The sequence below is a fragment of the Notothenia rossii genome, assembly GCF_949606895.1.
Source record: "Notothenia rossii genome assembly, chromosome: 3".
NCBI classification, from domain to species: domain Eukaryota; kingdom Metazoa; phylum Chordata; class Actinopteri; order Perciformes; family Nototheniidae; genus Notothenia; species Notothenia rossii.
The window spans coordinates 55764314-55781624 of NC_136901.1; the positions used below are offsets into that span (position 1 = coordinate 55764314).

The 17311-nt window shown below is 46.2% G+C and overlaps 1 protein-coding gene across 1 annotated transcript in view; it reads right to left on the bottom strand.

The window, feature by feature from the left end:
• LOC307032279 (uncharacterized protein) overlaps positions 1-10340 on the bottom strand; it is a 44958-nt gene extending 34618 nt beyond the window's left edge. Inside the window, exon 1 of the mRNA XM_079670140.1 lies at positions 10215-10340. Within this exon, the coding sequence (XP_079526266.1) occupies positions 10215-10256 (42 nt within the window). The 5' untranslated portion in view covers positions 10257-10340. The remainder of the gene's footprint in view (positions 1-10214) is intronic.
• Positions 10341-17311: the final 6971 nt, after the last annotated feature.

A 17311-nucleotide genomic window follows, 5' to 3' on the forward strand; every position in this document is an offset into this window, starting at 1 on the left:
GCAGGTGCGTTAAAGGGACAGTGTACAAATTCAAATTGAGAGATGCACTGAGTCTGAGAGGACACTTATCACTGAGTATATCTGTCTATCTGTGTTTTATCATTTTATTTTATTTTAGTGTTTTATCTCTTGTGGGTGGCTTTAAACTGTGTTTTGATTGCTTTGTGGGATTTTTTTGTTGTTGTCATTAACAATATGGATGTTAGTGGGCATGATGTCACATTTGGGTTGGGGAGGGGCCAGCGACTTAAAGGTAGTGAAAGATTTGGGTTCGCTAGTGATTTCAACCCGACATTAACACCTGCTGCAAGCTCCACACCTATTATGCAGCCAGACCGTAAACTTACACAAGTAGTATCTGTTGAAGCTTTTGGGGAAATGATAACAAGTTTGGCTAAACAGATAGGTGAGAACATATCAAGCACCATGCACCAGCCCAGTGCTGCCCAGCCTCAGTCTCCCACCAATCCACACCCGTCCCACCAGGCTGATTTGTCTCAATTGAAGGTTGTGGTGCAGTCAGACACCAAGGCTCCGCCTTACTTCAGGGGTGATCGTGCTGATGTATTTTCTATTCATGAATGGGAGGACATGATGAGATGTTACCTGAATAGAGTGAAATGTGACACTCACGTAGAAAGGTTTGATCTGATTATGTCAAGACTAACAGGTAAAGCCAGGGATGTGGTGAAAGTGTCAATCCGCAGCCGACCTGACTTGAGTGCGACCGACCTGCCCACAGCTGTGTTTGACATATTAAAGGGTAACTTTAGTGAGCTGTCATACTCTAACTTGCCCATGAAAGATTTTTACGGCACTGTTCCACGTGCTGGTGAAAGTGCTATGGACTATTGGATACGCCTTAACAAGTCAATAGATGCTGCGGACGAGTGCCTCCGGAGGCGAGGTAAATGTGTAGATGACCCCAGTGCAGAAGTGGTCTTGATGTTCATTAATCACTGTCCTGACCCCAGTCTCGCCATATCATTCCAACTGAAGGCACCTGAGCGGTGGACCACGGCTGAGGTTCAGGAGCGTCTGGACGCCCATATGAGAAATGTGAGAAAAACAGCAGCGCAGTCTCATAATGTGGTGGGTCTGTCAGTTTATAGTCAGAGCCCTGTGACTGATTCTTTTCGCCCTGTCAATCTGGGGATGTCTCAGGCCTCATTAGCGCACCAACCAGACCCCCCTCCCAACTCTCTACCGGCCACTGCCCTTGCTTACAGTCAGCCTCAGCCAGACCATGCTAGGGTGAGTCCCCAAGTGTCCCCCTTATCCCTGCCTCTCTCTGCTGTCTCTGACCCAGCCCCTACCACCGTCAACCCACCTACTACCGACGCTGGTGTTCAACAGGTAGTTGCAATGTTTGACAGAGTTCTGGCTATGTGCAACGCTTCCCTTACAACCAGTCAAAGGCCAGACTACCATCAGCCAGGTAACCACCAACAAGCCCACCGTCAGAATGGTCAGCCAGGCAACCACCAACAAGTCCACCGTCAGAATGGTCGACCCCGTTACCAGCAGGCATCTGAGTCCTTTCCATGCAAGGTTTGTGGCTCCAGGGACCATTCAACCCATGCACACTGCAGGCTTTACAGATTATGCCTTAACTGCTTCAGTCCTGGTCACATAAGAAATCAGTGCCCACAGGCCTCTCCTTCCTCAGCCATGCCACCTTCTCCCTCCAATGCTGGTTTAAACTAGCCCGCCCGTGCAGTGAGAGGGATAGCATGGGCGGCACTAGTGACACCCTCAGTGAGGAAAATGACTTAAGATCAACATATGTGAACTGCTGTAGTAATCTTCCTGATGACAAAACTGTGATTGCTGTGGGTTCACATAGAGTTGAAGGAGACAATGACTTGTTTTATACCCCAGTGTTAGTAGGGGGTCAGTCAACTTTAAGGGGGATGCTTGATTCAGGGAGCATGTCATGCACACTCAGCGAAGAGGCAGAGTCCAATCTTAGAGCTGCTGGTGTCCTCCCTTGTCCTCAGCCTGTGCCAGAGAAGGTGGTCCTAGTTGGCTGTGGTGGCCTTATGACACAACCCAGATGTATCTATGACCTGGAGATTGAGGTTTACGGTTCTAAATTCATTGTGCCAACTTTCCTTGTCCCAGGGCAGAGAGACAAACTCATTATTGGTAGCAACGTCATCAGGCCCATATTACAGAGGATGAAGTCTGATGAGAAGTACTGGGAGCTCATCCAGTCCAACACCTCAGACCCCGACTGTGAGCAGTTTCTTCAGTTGCTCAGCTGCATCACTCGTTGGTCTGGTCCTGAACTGCCTGACAAGGTTGGCACGGTCAAGCTACGGCAAGCTATCACTCTAGCACCACAGAAGGAGTATCTGGTGTGGGGAAAGCTACCTGGCAGTGTTCCTGTGTCCCCTGGGAGCACTGTCATTGTGGAGCCCACCTCCTCCCGTTCAGCCCCCAAAGATATTATTGTGGGACGGGTTGTGGCACCCATGTGGGGAGATCGTTGGGTCCCTATGAAGGTCCTTAACCCAACCAAGAGTCCCGTGACACTACGCCGCAATGCTAAAGTGGCCGATGTGTTTACTTGTGTTGCGATGGAAGACCTTCCCCTCTCTCAGGGTGTGAATAGGCCACAGACCAGTCAGGCAGCTGACCCTCCTCCCAACTCAGATGCCAGCTCTACCCACACTCAGCAGCTTAAAGACTGTGGATTGGCAGACATCGACCTCGAAGGCTGTGCGGTGTCAGATGAATGGAAAAAGAGACTCTCTGAACTGTTGCTCACTTACCAGGATGTCTTCTCCAAAGACAAGCTGGACTGTGGGGAAGCGAAAGAGTTCGTCCACCGGATTCATCTCACTGATGATCACCCCTTCAGGCTACCCTATCGCCGTGTCCCTCCAGCACACTATCACAAACTGAGAGAGGTGCTGTCTGAGATGGAGTTGAAAGGCATCATCAGTAAATCAGTCAGTGAGTATGCATCGCCGCTGGTCCTTGTCTGGAAGAAGTCAGGAGAGTTAAGGATCTGCACTGACTTTCGCTGGCTTAATGCCAAGACCGTCAAGGACGCCCACCCGCTGCCTCACCAGGCCGACTGTCTTGCTGCCCTTGGTGGAAACGCCTTTTTCAGCACCATGGATCTCACATCGGGGTTCTACAACATCCCCCTCCATGAGTCTGACAGGAAGTACTCGGCATTCACAACACCCTTAGGCCTGTATGAGTACAACAGACTTCCCCAAGGTCTTTGCAACAGTCCCGCGTCCTTTATGCGGATGATGATGAGTGTGTTTGGTGATTTGAACTTCTCCAGCCTCCTCTGTTATTTGGACGACCTGCTTGTCTTTGCTCCATCCGAGGAGGAAGCCCTGAAACGGCTGGAGACTGTCTTCTCGCGGCTCAGAGCCAACAACCTGAAGCTGTCTCAGAAGAAGTGCTACTTCCTTCGCAGGACTGTGGGGTTTCTGGGTCACGTGATAGACAGCAGTGGCGTCTCAGTCGACCAAGAGAAGGTGAGGGTCATCTCAGCTTTCGGGAAGGAGGATCTCGACGACGGTTGCACCCCATCTCAGCGGAAGGTCAGGTCTTTCCTCGGGATGGTGCTGTATTATCAACACTTCATTCCTGGCTGTTCTTCCATCGCAAAGCCACTCTACGCCTTAACTGCAGGGCAGAAGAGGAAAGCCAAGGGCTCTTTCGGTCGGAGAAGAGCTGGCACCTTTCGAGAACTGACTCCTCAGGATTGGACCCCTGCCTGTGAGAAGGCATTTGATGATCTGAGACACGCACTCCTCAACAGCGTGGTGCTGGCACACCCAGACTTTGATAGGCCTTTCATCCTCTCCACCGATGCTTCCCTTGATGGTATGGGTGCTGTACTGTCCCAAATTTCTGCTGGTGAGGAGAAGACAAGACCCATCGCCTTTGCAAGCAAAACTCTCAGTCGCAGCCAGCTCAATTGTCCTGCACACAGACTGGAGTTCTTGGCTCTAAAGTGGGCGGTTTGTGAGAAGTTTAGCCACTGGCTCAAGGGTCACAGATTCACCGTCTGGTCAGATAACAATCCTCTCACATATATCATGACCAAGCCGAAACTTGACGCCTGTGAGCAGCGGTGGGTTGCTAAGTTGGCTCCGTATTCCTTCGAAATCAAACATATTCCCGGCAGGTTGAACGTGGTGGCGGATGCCCTCAGCAGAGACCCTTTCGTGAAACCTTTGAGGGAACGGTTGCTGCGTGAACCCTACTTGGAGCTACTGGACCAGGTCTGTGACGTCAGTGATGGGTCTGTGCAAGATGCCTTCCGCCTCACCTGCCAACCACAGTCACTGGAGGGTCCATCTCACTCTGACGCCATTGAAGGTTCAATGTCTGAGGATGAGGTCTCTTCTCTTCTTTCCTCCTTGGACGAGTGGGACTCTGCTCCTAGGCAGCGTGCAGCCTCCCTGGTTGATCACCTCACCACCTTTGAACCACCTGGCCAGGACACGTTGCATTCCCTATCTCTTTCTGAGCTGCAGTCACACCAGCAACGGGACCCAGTAATTTCCAGGGTCGCTCTCTATGTCGACAGGAAGCGCAGGCCTTCCAGACGGGAACGCTACAATGAGAGTCAGCCGACTCTGAGAGTCTTGAAGCAGTGGGATAAACTGACTCTTCTGAATGGCGTCCTCTACAGGGTCACGAAAGATCCCTTGACTAGACAGAAGAGGTCCCAGTTCGTGGTGCCGGAGTCGCTAAAGGCAGATGCATTATCTGGTGTTCACGACCATGCTGGCCATCAAGGTCAGCCCCGCACACTGTCTCTGGCCCGCCAGCGTTTCTTCTGGTACGACATGGAGAAGGATGTCCGCAATCATGTGAAGCACTGCCACAGATGTGTTCTCAGCAAGACTCCTGAACCTTCCGCAAGAGCCCCACTGGAGAGCATTAAGACCTCTGCCCCTCTGGAGCTTGTGTGCATCGACTTCTGGTCAGCTGAAGACCGTCACAACAAGTCTGTGGATGTTCTTGTGATCACCGATCACTATACAAAGTTGGCACATGCTTTCCCCTGCCAGGATCAGACAGCTAAGAGAGTAGCCAAGAAGCTGTGGGACAACTTTTTCTGTGTTTATGGCTTCCCTCAGCGCCTTCATTCTGACCAGGGAGCAAACTTTGAAAGTGAGCTGATTGCTGAGCTCTTGCAGTTGTCAGGGGTTGACAAGTCCCACACCACACCTTACCACCCTATGGGGAACGGCGGCACAGAGAGGTTCAACCGCACCCTGGGCAACATGTTGAGGTCTCTACCACTTCGCTCCAAACAGAAGTGGCCGCAGATGATACAGACAATGACTTTCGTGTACAATTGCACTGTCCATGAGACCACTGGGTTCGCGCCCTTCTATTTGATGTTCGGGAGAATCCCAAGGCTGCCAGTGGACCTTCTGTTCAGGAATGTACTTCATGATGTGACTGTGTGTGACTACAATGCCTATGTGAAATCCCTCTTGGAAGACCTGCACTGTGCCATGGCGCTGGCCCAGAAAAACTGCACAGCGGAGCAGAGACATCAGAGTGACCAGTATAACAAACGGGTCAGGGGCCAACCTCTGTCTGTCGGTGACCAGGTGCTGCTGGCGAACAAAGGCGCCAAGGGAAAATGCAAGCTTTCTGACAAGTGGATGCCTGTTGTGCACACTGTGGTGGCCTCAAAACCAGCCCTCCATATCTACCGGATCAGGGATCCAGAGGGACATGAGCGTGTTGTTCACCGAAACCTGCTGCTGCAAGTCAACTTCCTTCCGCTGGAGGAGGCCTCGGATGGTGAAGATGATGCTCCTGTGCCCGCACCTACCCCTAACATGACCGATACCGCTCCGGCATCTGATTGGCATGGGACAGAGGTGTCCGAGTTAGACACAGCAGCTGCAACAGCTGGGCCATCCCTAGCTGGTTCCCTCTCGGATGTTGACGGGGAGGATGGCCGCACCGCCTCATGGGTCCTTGAGCAGTCCCCTGTTGATGACTCTGTTCATCCAGACCACCCACCACCTCCTTCTGTGTTGGTCACCCCCGTTTCTAGTGACCCTGCAACTGCTGTAGAGACCCCAATGGCTTTCCCAGCTCCTCTGCCACAACGGCCCCCTGCCAATAAGCGTCAAGCATCACATGTAGATGGCCAGGTTACCTCACGATTCGGCAGAGTCATTAGACCTGTGCGCCGCTTCATTGAGTCCATGGCACAACTTGAGTCCCTTCTTGAGGGTTGAGATAAGGCCGCGTGGTGTTATTAATGTGTGAAATGTGGCGTGTTAGCCATTATTTGTGCTCTGGTGATATACTGCTGTATTGAGCCTTTTTTTTTTTTTTCGCTCATCCACATCGTTTGGCCAGGGTGTGGGGTGTAAACTGCACCTCACCTTGTCTGTAGAGTACTGTGGGTTCTTGCTGGGCCCAAGCGAGTCCCTCATTCTCTTATCCTTTAGGTAGGAAGCTCTTATTGCTGTTTCATATGGTTTTGTTGCTTGTTGTAATGGCCAGTGTGTTTATATGTGGATTGTTTTGCGACCCAGAATTTTGCATAATTCTAGCGGGGTGAGTGTAACAGGGACAGTTATGTCTCATTTGTATATAATATATTATGTAAATATGTCTATATAATTACACAAAATCTGTGTTTATTCTTGTTTCATCTTGTGTTAATACCTGACGCAGTAGGACTCACATCAGTATGTGGAACTATAATTTTAGCGTGTACCCCTACGTTCCTTATGTATGTGACACTGTTCCCCTTTTTTTCGCGGGGTTCATGCATCGTTCTCCCCTTTTGATACTGATCTCTGTGGGAGAGGTAGGCGGCTCTTCAGCCAGAAGCAATTTCCGTGTTTTAGTGTCGACTTTATGCACTTTAAGTTACTTTTTATTACTTATTTTTGTTGTAGTGTCTCACGGGTGTTCACAATGTATTTCTGTGTTGTTTAATTTGTATAGGGGCACGTTAAAGAGAGTACTGACTGGAGAAATGTTTTCTTTCTGTCGCTGTTTCGTCAGGTATGTTGTGTTACTTTTTACGTTATGCCCTTTTGATACTGATCTCTGTGGGAGAGGGGCACGTTAAAGAGAGTACTGACTGGAGAAATGTTTTCTTTCTGTCGCTGTTTCGTCAGGAGTGAAAATAAATGTACATCCTGAATGAAGCTACACGTCTGGGTCGTCGTCTTTCTACACAACACAACGCAGAGTCAGACACAGCCGGTTACATATAGTCTATATTAAGAACGAGAAAAGTCTTAACATATATATCCTTTTTTGTAAAGATATGACACATTTTTGAGGGTGATGACGTCAGAGCATCGTCCTATGTGCCAGGGCTTAGCCCCGGACAGCCCCAGCCCAATTTAACCCCTGGGTATTTGTGAGGGAGCTGCTATATGGCATTACCCGGCTGAAGCTCACCAAAGTTTAACATATTTCATAGTTCAAAGTTTTGTCAATTGTTTTGTTTATTGGTCAAATACTGGTTTCTAATGGTTTCTGAGGAGTTTTACTGGAATGAAAGAGCACAGAGTACAGAAGCAACAAAGCAGCATACTGCATTAAACCTGACCTTCACAGAGAGGTTGAAGTTCATGTGGAAAGGAGGCTTCAGTAGTCTGTCTGCACTCTGTTTAGTTTTGCTATCTTACAATCAATACACTAAATGTGAGGTAAAGTGTGTTGCCAATGTAACCGGTTAGAACTCAAAGTTGCGATGAGGTCTTAAAATGTATGGAAAGGGTCTTAAAAGGTATTACATTTGACTTCAGGATTCCTGCATATACCCTGAGATGGATCTTCTGCACTTCAAGGCATCTGTAGCTCGTGCGCTCATAAATGCAGGATCCATCAAGATACGCGGAAGAGGAAGACCCAGTGCCACCCCACCTCGGAAGCGCAGAGCAGTGTCCAAGGCACCCCCCTGAGATCAGGTTTGGCTCTGGAAACCACTGGCCTCAGCTCACTGAAGCAAAAAATGCAAACAGATGCCAGGATGCTGCATGCACACGAAGAACCAAGGACATCTGCATGCAGTGTCGCGTGGCTTTGTGCCCTGGGTGCTTTGCCAATTACCATGGTAGATAGAAAAGTGAAAAAGTATTCCTAAATGTTGTTTTGGATATGTATGCAGATCAGATACAGACCTGAGTGGGCATATACATATATCTTTGAAAAAACTGTATAAAAAAATAAATAAAGTTCAAATCGTGTTTTTCATGCCCCAAGAGCAATAAAAACACTTGGTAAAAAAATCCTGAGTGAGGCTTTCATAATTCATGCATGAAAGGGTTAATAGCAGAGCTCAAAACGATTCCTTTCCCTCTGAATTCCTGCCCTTATGTCTTGTAAAAAATATCAAATCCTGCATTAACCTTTTTAATTGTAATTTTCAGGCAAGGTTAAGCATAAATCTATTAAAAAAAAAACCTGCAAGTTGCTCTTTAAACAGTGAAACCAAATGTGTATCTTTTATTTGTATACTGTTGTATTTACTGAAGCAACCGCAGTTGGAGATGGTTGCATAACTTCTGTTGCATAGCCACAAAGTAGGGTGTTGAGTTTGAGAAGTGTCTAACATCCAAAACTCAACTTTTTGAACATTAGATTCAAGATTTTATTGTCATATGTAAATAGCTACAGTGTAGTTATGACAATGAAATTCTTAGGTCACAGGCTCCTCCAAAAGTGCAACACAATAACACAGATAATAGTGCAAGTAAATAAAATTGAATATAATATAAATTGTCCAGAATAGTCTATATTCAAGTAATTGGAGTATTGATATATGTATATAAGTATAAGTTGAAAACAGATGGATGTTCTTTCAAAAGTTCAGGTGTTTAACATTCTTATGACCTGTGGGATGAAACTGTCTCTGAGTCTGGTTGTTTTATGAGCGCATTATCCAGGTACGCTGCGTTACTTCGAATTGAGATGCTCTTTTGCACACAAAACAGGAAATGTAGGTACGTAAGAACATGATTTGACCCTAGTAGATTGTTCAAGGGCTTAGCTCAGGCTGTAGGTGTGCTGCAGTACAATAAATACTAATGTCAAAATGCTTACATGTTCACAAAATCATATTCTTACGCCGTTTTAAGTCATCTTTTCCATGGTCTTTGTCACAGTTGACAAAGTATGTTAGCATTTGCTGATTAGCGCTATAAACAAAAGTAGAGCAGAAGCAAAGTTAAAGTCAAACCTGAGGATGGCATTACATTACTTAAGTCATTAGGATTTATCCTCTGGGTAAACTAAACGGCAGGCTGTAATGGCTTTCCATCTTAAAGAGCATTTGAACAGAACTGCTAGGCAACAGCTTGGGTCTTATACATCCAATCTATGTTTATGAGAAAGTCACTAACTACATTCAAGCCAACATTGAAACCTCTTTCGCTCTTTAGGAAAGGAAGAAAAATGTAGGAGATCGCTTGAGTAACTCATATCTTTAGGCTAATTCACATCCTTAGTCTCTTGGAAGGTCAAAACAAAGAAAGCACAATAGCAGACAGTACAGACCTAAAAATACTGCAGGACACAAACAGAAGCTTTTCACCAGCTTTTCCATGCACGCCAACATTAAAAGCACAGGGGCACAGAAGGACAAATGTTATTTTTTAAAGACTCCTAGAGAATGTGCAAGTGCTTGTATCGAGGCTGTGGCTCCGGATGTGGGCGTATCATCCTTTAATCACAATTTGCTTTTATTAATTGCTTCCGAATCAGAGCCCCGCACCGTCAGTCGCTTTGTCCGGTAAGGTAGAAAGGTGCTATATAAACGCAGACAATTTAACATATTTTCCAAATGGGTTAATTACATCCCCAGAGGTTACTGACAGAAAGCAAGATTAAAAAGAAGCGAAGGAAGTCTCAGATCCTACACTAATCCTTCTCGCCTTTGAGCGTTAGCTTTAGTGTGTTGGAAGTGCGATGTGCTGTTGAAAAAGGATAAATTAACTGTGTGTTTTTGATTAGAGCAAGTTCAGTCGGAAAGAAGTGACGGCCTGAGGGAGGAAATGCAGAAAGAATTACAACAACACCCGATATAACCCTCGCTCACGAGACTCAACAACGCGGAGCACAACACAAACTTCTCTGTCTCTGCGCTTTCTCATCGCACACACACCAATGCACACAGTCTCTTTCACTCTCTCTCATCCTGTCGATCTCACTCGTTCTCACCCCTTTCCCCGCTCACACACCTGCATTACTGCGGAAGCTCTTTCAGAAATGGGCCACTCCATTGTTTTCCTTCCTTCTTTTAATTATTTCTTTCCCTTAATGAAGACATGGTCGGACTCATAATACAAGAGAAGCCACTGACCCAGTTTCCTGGCAGCGCGCTCGCTTCTCGCAGTGCCGCTGCCAGAGAGTACAGAAGGAAAAAAATGCTTTTTGATGATCCCAGTTTAATGACAAACAAGGTGCTCGCTGAATGTGCCGATCCTACGTGGAATAAAAACACGCTTTATTTACTGCATGAAAGCCAACTCTCACTAAGTGGCTTACGCATTTGGCTCGCTGAGAGCAGTGGAGGTGTGTGTGCTGTGTTTAAGTGTGTGTTGTGTTTATGTGTGTGTATCGTTGGGAGGTAGAGATGTGGGGGCAGAATTTACCGCTGAGCTCTGTAGAGGCGTGTGTCTAAGTGCTGCATTCATTTTATTTGGGAATAATTATCTGAGTAGAGGAGGTCTAACACAACTGTTTGACGTCTGATGTAAACGCATTACAGCTCAATTCATTTCTGACGGCCCTCTTTTATTCCTGATCTGCCATCAATTATGGAATCAAACCGAAAAAAGATAATGTGGGTTCGCAAACCATCAAATAATAACTGCAATCAAAAAATAATTTTCATTTCGAAATAGGCCAAAATAAATGAAAAAGTGTTTTCAGTAGGGCTGTCAAGTTAACGCTTTAAAAAAAAAAAAGATTAACGCCACTAATTATTTTAACTCGATTAATGCATGTGTATTTTATGTCCTCGGCCGCCCCGTAGTTTTCGAGTTTAAAATACCATCTACAAGCTGATGCTGACAGCCCCGCTCCTGCCGTCCGCTTGCGGCAGACCACACTTCCACGCTCACCGGCAGGCACCGACTGGCCATCAGGGTGACCGTGAGGGTGTGTGGCGCTAGCGAGCGAGAGAGAGACCTTATGTGTATTGTTGTTGTTAGCATCTGGTGCTAGCTAGCTGCGCTAACGGATATAAGGAGCTGTTTAAATGAAAACAGAGGAGCGACATTTCGCCGACAACTGCGCCGAGCACTTCACTTTATGCAGGTAGCCAGACAGTGGGACATTGTACGAAAAGTCAGCACACTCAGCACGGATAATGCGCGCAACATGATTACAGCGTCCAGGCAGCTCCCGTTCGAGCATATGCCTTGAGTTGCACATAGAGCCTCCAACGATCCATCTCACACACACACACACACACACACACACACACACACACACACACACACACACACACACACACACACACACACACACACACACACACACACACACACACACACACACACTCACTTTGTATTGTATGAAAGAGGTTCCAGGTTGAATTGAGGCGAATATTTGTAATGTTCAGAGGTTGTTATGTTTAATATTCATGAGAATATTTGTCATTGTTCAAATGATAATAAACATTTGCATAAAGCATATTTGTCAAGTCATATGTTGATAAGAATATTAAAAACTTGAAAAATATTCCTCTAAGGTACATTTAGAACAGATTAACTATGGACAATCATGCGATTAAATATTTTAATCGACTGACAGCCCTAGTTTTCAGCCATGAAGAGTTTAAATTCTCACACCGTTAATATGGTTAACCATAACCCCAAAGCCCATAACCTAACCTTACCGTACATTACTTATGTAGTAACTAATTATTGGTTTCCATTAGCAAAACATTTGGCTTGTAAATTGTACTTTTTTTTTCCAGCCTTAGACAAGGTTTTAAGGGAGGTGAGCCAATACCAAAGGGTGGAGTGAAAACAATACAGACTGCTTATTTGTCACAGTATTGAACAGTATTCACTAGTACAACTGTCAGGTTGAAAATGATGACATAGCAAATGAATGGGGTGTCACTTCGTCAATAAGCTTAGAATCATGCTAACATTGACACGACACAGGTTACTCTCTGCAGTGGTAAACAGACTTAAGAAAAGATCTGTGGGCAAAAGTGAGTGGAGTAAAGGCCACGTGGTTGAACCATGCAGGAGATATTGCATTAGCGCATAGTAGACTGGGACACGTTTGACTGAAAATGTTAGAATGAATCAGGAAGCGTTATCAAGATCAGCTTTATTAATATAAATATAAGTGCAAATATTTCACAAACTCACAATGTAGAGAGAAGTTGTTCCATACCAAGACATTTTGAATGTTAGAAACACAATGACACACATTTATTTTGTTTATATGCAGCTTTATTTGTAAAGCAATATGAAACCTCCAGACCAAAGTGCTAAATATAAAATACAAAAATCACACAGCTCAGCTCACAAACCATAAAATGAGTAAATATGCAAAGAAAATGGTAAAAACTCAAATAAACAAGAATAAAATAATAACAGCGCGACAATTTAAAAGCAATAAAAAAGCAACAATCTACAACATTGTTAAGGAGAGGAGGTGGGTTTAAAGAAGCGATTTAAAAAAAGATAGTGTTCAGGAGCAGCTGAACTGAGAACTAGAGTGGGTCTATAGGGGTGTAGCAGCTCAGGAAGGTAGGGTGGGAACAGGGGTATGAAAGTGAATCAAATAAATGTAAAACAAATCCTAAAAATGTATGGGCAGCCAGTGGAGTGAAGCTAACATTGAGGAGATGTACTTGTGTGTGCCAGTTAACAGCTATGCTGCTGCATTTTGCACCATCTGCAGACGATGTACAGTGCCTTACAGTAATCCAGCCGAGTGGTGACCCAGGATTACTGTCTCAAAGTGCTCTCTTGGAAGAACCATTTCTTCCAAGAGAGCACTTTCTTTTGGCCAGCTGCCTCAGATGAAATAAACTTGTTTTAACTTCTGCTCTGATCTGACTCAAGTTTAAGCTCAGGGTCCATTTTAATTCCAAGGTTGGTGATAGTGGGCTTGGTGTACTGAACCAAGGACCCCCAGGACTAAAGGAGATGAGCCAGGTGCCACTAAAACCATCACTTCTGTTTTGTCTACATTAAGTTTTCGGAAGTTGCATGCCATCCAGGCCTTTATGTCCTCAATACACTTTAACAGTGGGCTCACAGAGTAGATGTCCATTTTAAAGGTCACCTATTATGCAAAATCCACTTCTTGATGTCTCTTCTCCATCAACATGTGTCCCCTCTTCTTCATGTCTCTTCTACATCCACATGTGTCCCCTCTGAGTAAAGAGATTCTGAACGTTTCAGGAAAAAAAGATTCTCTCTCTTTTTGTCTTGATCCATTTATATAAAAACCTGCCTGAAAATGAGCTAATCAGATTTTGGCCACTTTATGATGTCATAACGATGTTTTGGCTTGTGTAGCCATTAGCCAATCAGCAACCAAGGTAACACCCCCCCCCCCCCCCCCCCCCCCATCTTATCGCCTGAATCTCCTCCTAGAGCACCATTGTGTTATTTTTAACCAAATATCTTGCAGAGGGGCGTGGGGAGTGGCTCCTTATCTTCATCTAAAGTAACGTATCTACAAACAGTCCCGTCGCGTTGAAGCTTGCGGGTTGATGTGTCTGCCATGCGACCAACAACCAATCACATTAATCTCCCGCCCAGACAGACAAAGCATGCGGTTTGATTGGCTAGCGCTTGTACTGGCATATGATTTGATTGGCTAGCGCTTCTGTTGATGCTTGAAAAGTTGAACTTTTCTCAACTTTTACCGCGAGCAACGGAGGCAAAGCGAAGCAACGGAACCACAATTCAGTTCAGCAAAGCGTGACGTCGCCCCATTCAAAGTGAATGGGAAGCGTCTCCGTTGAAGCACGCAACGGAACCGTGTAGGATGCGTAAAAGACAGAGAATCAGCACTTTTGAAACAGGGCTGAAACAGAGGGGTTTATGGGATGCTACAATGTGTTTGGTATTTCGAGCCAAACACTTCAGAGACCTGTTTTGTATATATCTGAGACCTATAATATATTGATGAAAAACAGTATAATAGGGCAGTCCCTGGCACTGTTATTTTGGGGGTCGCGGGCTGAAAAGTTTGGGAACCCCTGTAATAGGGGACCTTTAAGTGGCACACAGATCTGGCTATCGTAAGACATGCCAAGCAGACATGACATGACATGGCATGACATTGTCATGCATGTAGTATGGAACCATGAGGGAGCAAATACAGAGAAAAGTTATTCTTTACAGGTATATCCTTTTTCAGAAGACATTAGAAGTGTGCTGGCTTGGCTTCATCACACAATGAATGGGGTGTTTTGCATCGGTCAGGATAAGAGTCAGTTCCTCCAAGTTTGAGGCCATGGTTTTCTGCTGGAAAATGATTGGAAATGTGATACTGCTATATTTGGGATTTGTTTACTAGTCATGACAACATTTAGTGTATGAAGGTTGAGTTAGGTTAACTAGTCCATGAATATTTAAACCTTCATCTTCATATAGTGATTGAATGTATGTGTCACGATTCTTATGTCATGTCACGGTTTTAGTTTGGTGTGTCTGGTAATGGGTGTTTTGCTGTTCTGTTCTCCCTGTCATGTTTTCCTCACAACGGCTTCACATGCCGACACAGACTCGCAGAGCTTCACGAGTTCGGAAGCCCGTTTTACTTTCCGATCCAGCATAGATTGAATCAGGATCAATTTCTCCAGAATATCGGACTCGATCAGCTTGTCCACCTTCCGTTTGACCCAATTCCATTACATTGCATTTAGCTGACGCTTTTATCCAAAGCGACTTACAATAAGTGCATTCGACCAGGAAGATACAACCTTTAAGAAAACAGAATCATATAAGTACATCAGGTTTCATAGAGCCAAACATTTCAAGTGCTACTCAACTGGCATTTAGAAAGCCAGCCCTTTATTAGTATATAAGTGCTTTGTTAGTAATTTTATCGCTCGAAGTGGAGTCTAAAGAGATGAGTTTTCAGTTTGCGTCGGAAGATGTGTAAGCTATCTGCTGTCCTGATTTCAATGGGGAGCTCATTCCACCATTTTGGAGCCAGGATAGCAAACCCACGTGTTTTTGCTGACGGGAACTTGGGTCCCCCTCGCAGTGCGGGTGCAGCGAGCTGTTTGGCTGATGCAGAGCGGAGTGCACGTGCTGGGGTGTACGGTTTAACCATGTCCTGGATGTAGGAAGGGCCAGATCCATTCGCAGCATGGTACGCAAGTACCAGTGTCTTGAAGTGGATTCTAGCAGTTACTGGAAGCCAGTGAAGGGAGCGGAGGAGCGGTGTGGTGTGGGAGAATTTGGGAAGGTTGAAGACCAGACGAGCCGCTGCATTCTGGATGAGCTGCAGAGGTCGGATGGCACATGCAGGTAGACCAGCCAGGAGGGAGTTGCAGTAGTCTAGGCGTGAGATGACGAGAGCCTGGACCAGAATCTGCGCTGATGTCTGGGTCAGCTGGGGACGTATCCTCCTGATGTTGTAAAGCGTGTATCTGCAGCAGCGGGTTGTAGCAGCGATGTTTGCAGTGAAGGACAGTTTGTTATCTAGGACCACACCCAGATTCCTTGCAGTCTGAGTCGGGGAAACAACAGAGGTGCCGATGTTGATTGTTAGGTCAAGAGTGGGACAATCTTTTCCCGGAAGGAAGAGCAGTTCAGTCTTGTCAAGGTTGAGCTTGAGGTGATGAGCAGACATCCACCGAGAGATGTCTGCTAGGCAAGCAGAGATGCGTGCGACGACCTGGGTCTCTGAGCGGGGAAAGGACAGAATTAGTTGGGTGTCGTCAGCGTAGCAGTGGTATGAAAAACCATGCGGGCTAATGACAGACCCGAGCGAGTTTGTGTACAGGGAGAAGAGGAGGGGACCAAGAACCGAGCCCTGAGGGACCCCTGTAGTTAATTGACAAGGGTCGGACTCGGACCCTCTCCAAGTAACCCTGTAGGTGCGGTCGTTGAGGTATGAGGTGAGGAGGGAAAGTGCAGTGCCTGAAACTCCAAGTTCTTGGACAGTGCGAAGGAGGATCCGATGGTTCACTGTGTCGAATGCAGCAGACAGGTCCAGAAGGATGATGACAGAGGAGAGGGAGGCTGCTTTAGCAGTGTGCAGTTTGTCAGAGACAGCAAGGAGAGCAGTTTCTGTTGAGTGACCTGCCTTGAAACCAGACTGGTGCGGATCCAGAAGGTTGTTCTGATGGAGATAAGAGGAGAGTTGTTTAAAGACAGCGCGTTCAAGTGTTTTAGACAGGAACGGGAGGAGAGAGACGGGTCTGTAGTTAATAACATCAGACGGGTTGAGAGTGGGTTTCTTTAGGAGAGGGTTTACTCTTGCCTCCTTGAGACTGTTTGGAAAGTGACCAGAAGTTAGAGAAGTGTTGATGAAATGGGTGATAAATGGTAGAATATCAGGAGCGATAGTCTGAAGGAGGTTTGAGGGGATAGGGTCCAGAGAACAGGTGGTAGGACGGGCAGAGGTAACGAGGGTAAGAACCTCACTTGGAGAGAGAGGGGAGAAGGAGGTCAGTGTGTGGGTGAAGGGAGGGTCTGGTGACCCAGCGGTGAGTAAAGGTGAGTCAGAAAAAGAAGAGCGAATATCATCAACCTTTTTTTCAAAATGGTTAACAAAGTCGCTTGACAGAAGGGAGGAGGGGGGAGGTGCTTTGGGGGGGTCCAAGAGGGTGGAGAAGATAGAAAATAGTTAAGTTAATTCCGGAGCTCATCTTTGGTCAGCTCTATCTCATCCGCCTCCATTATCACTCTTTGTCTCATCTACATCTGGGAAAACGTGAGGGGGGGGTTCTGTCACGATTCTTATGTCATGTCACGGTTTTAATTTGGTCTGTCTGGTAATGGGTGTTTTGCTGTTCTGTTCTCCCTGTCATGTTTTCCTCCTTGTGTATTGTCTGGTCCTTTTCCCTGTGTTTTCCTCCCTGTCGTTAGTTTCCCTGGTGTGTCTGATTGTGTTCACCTGTTTCCCTTGTGTGTCTCCTGTGCTTATCAGCGTCAGCCCCGCCCATGATTGTCCCCACCTGTGTCTTGTTATCCTGTGTTTAAATTCCCCTGTCTCCCAGTGTTCAGTGTCAGTTCGTCTTGTCTCTTGCCATGGTCAGGTCTATGCTCTCTTTGTGCTCAAGAAAAGTGTTGTTCCTCACTACGTGAGCGATTTCATTTTGTTCTCATTTTTTGTTATC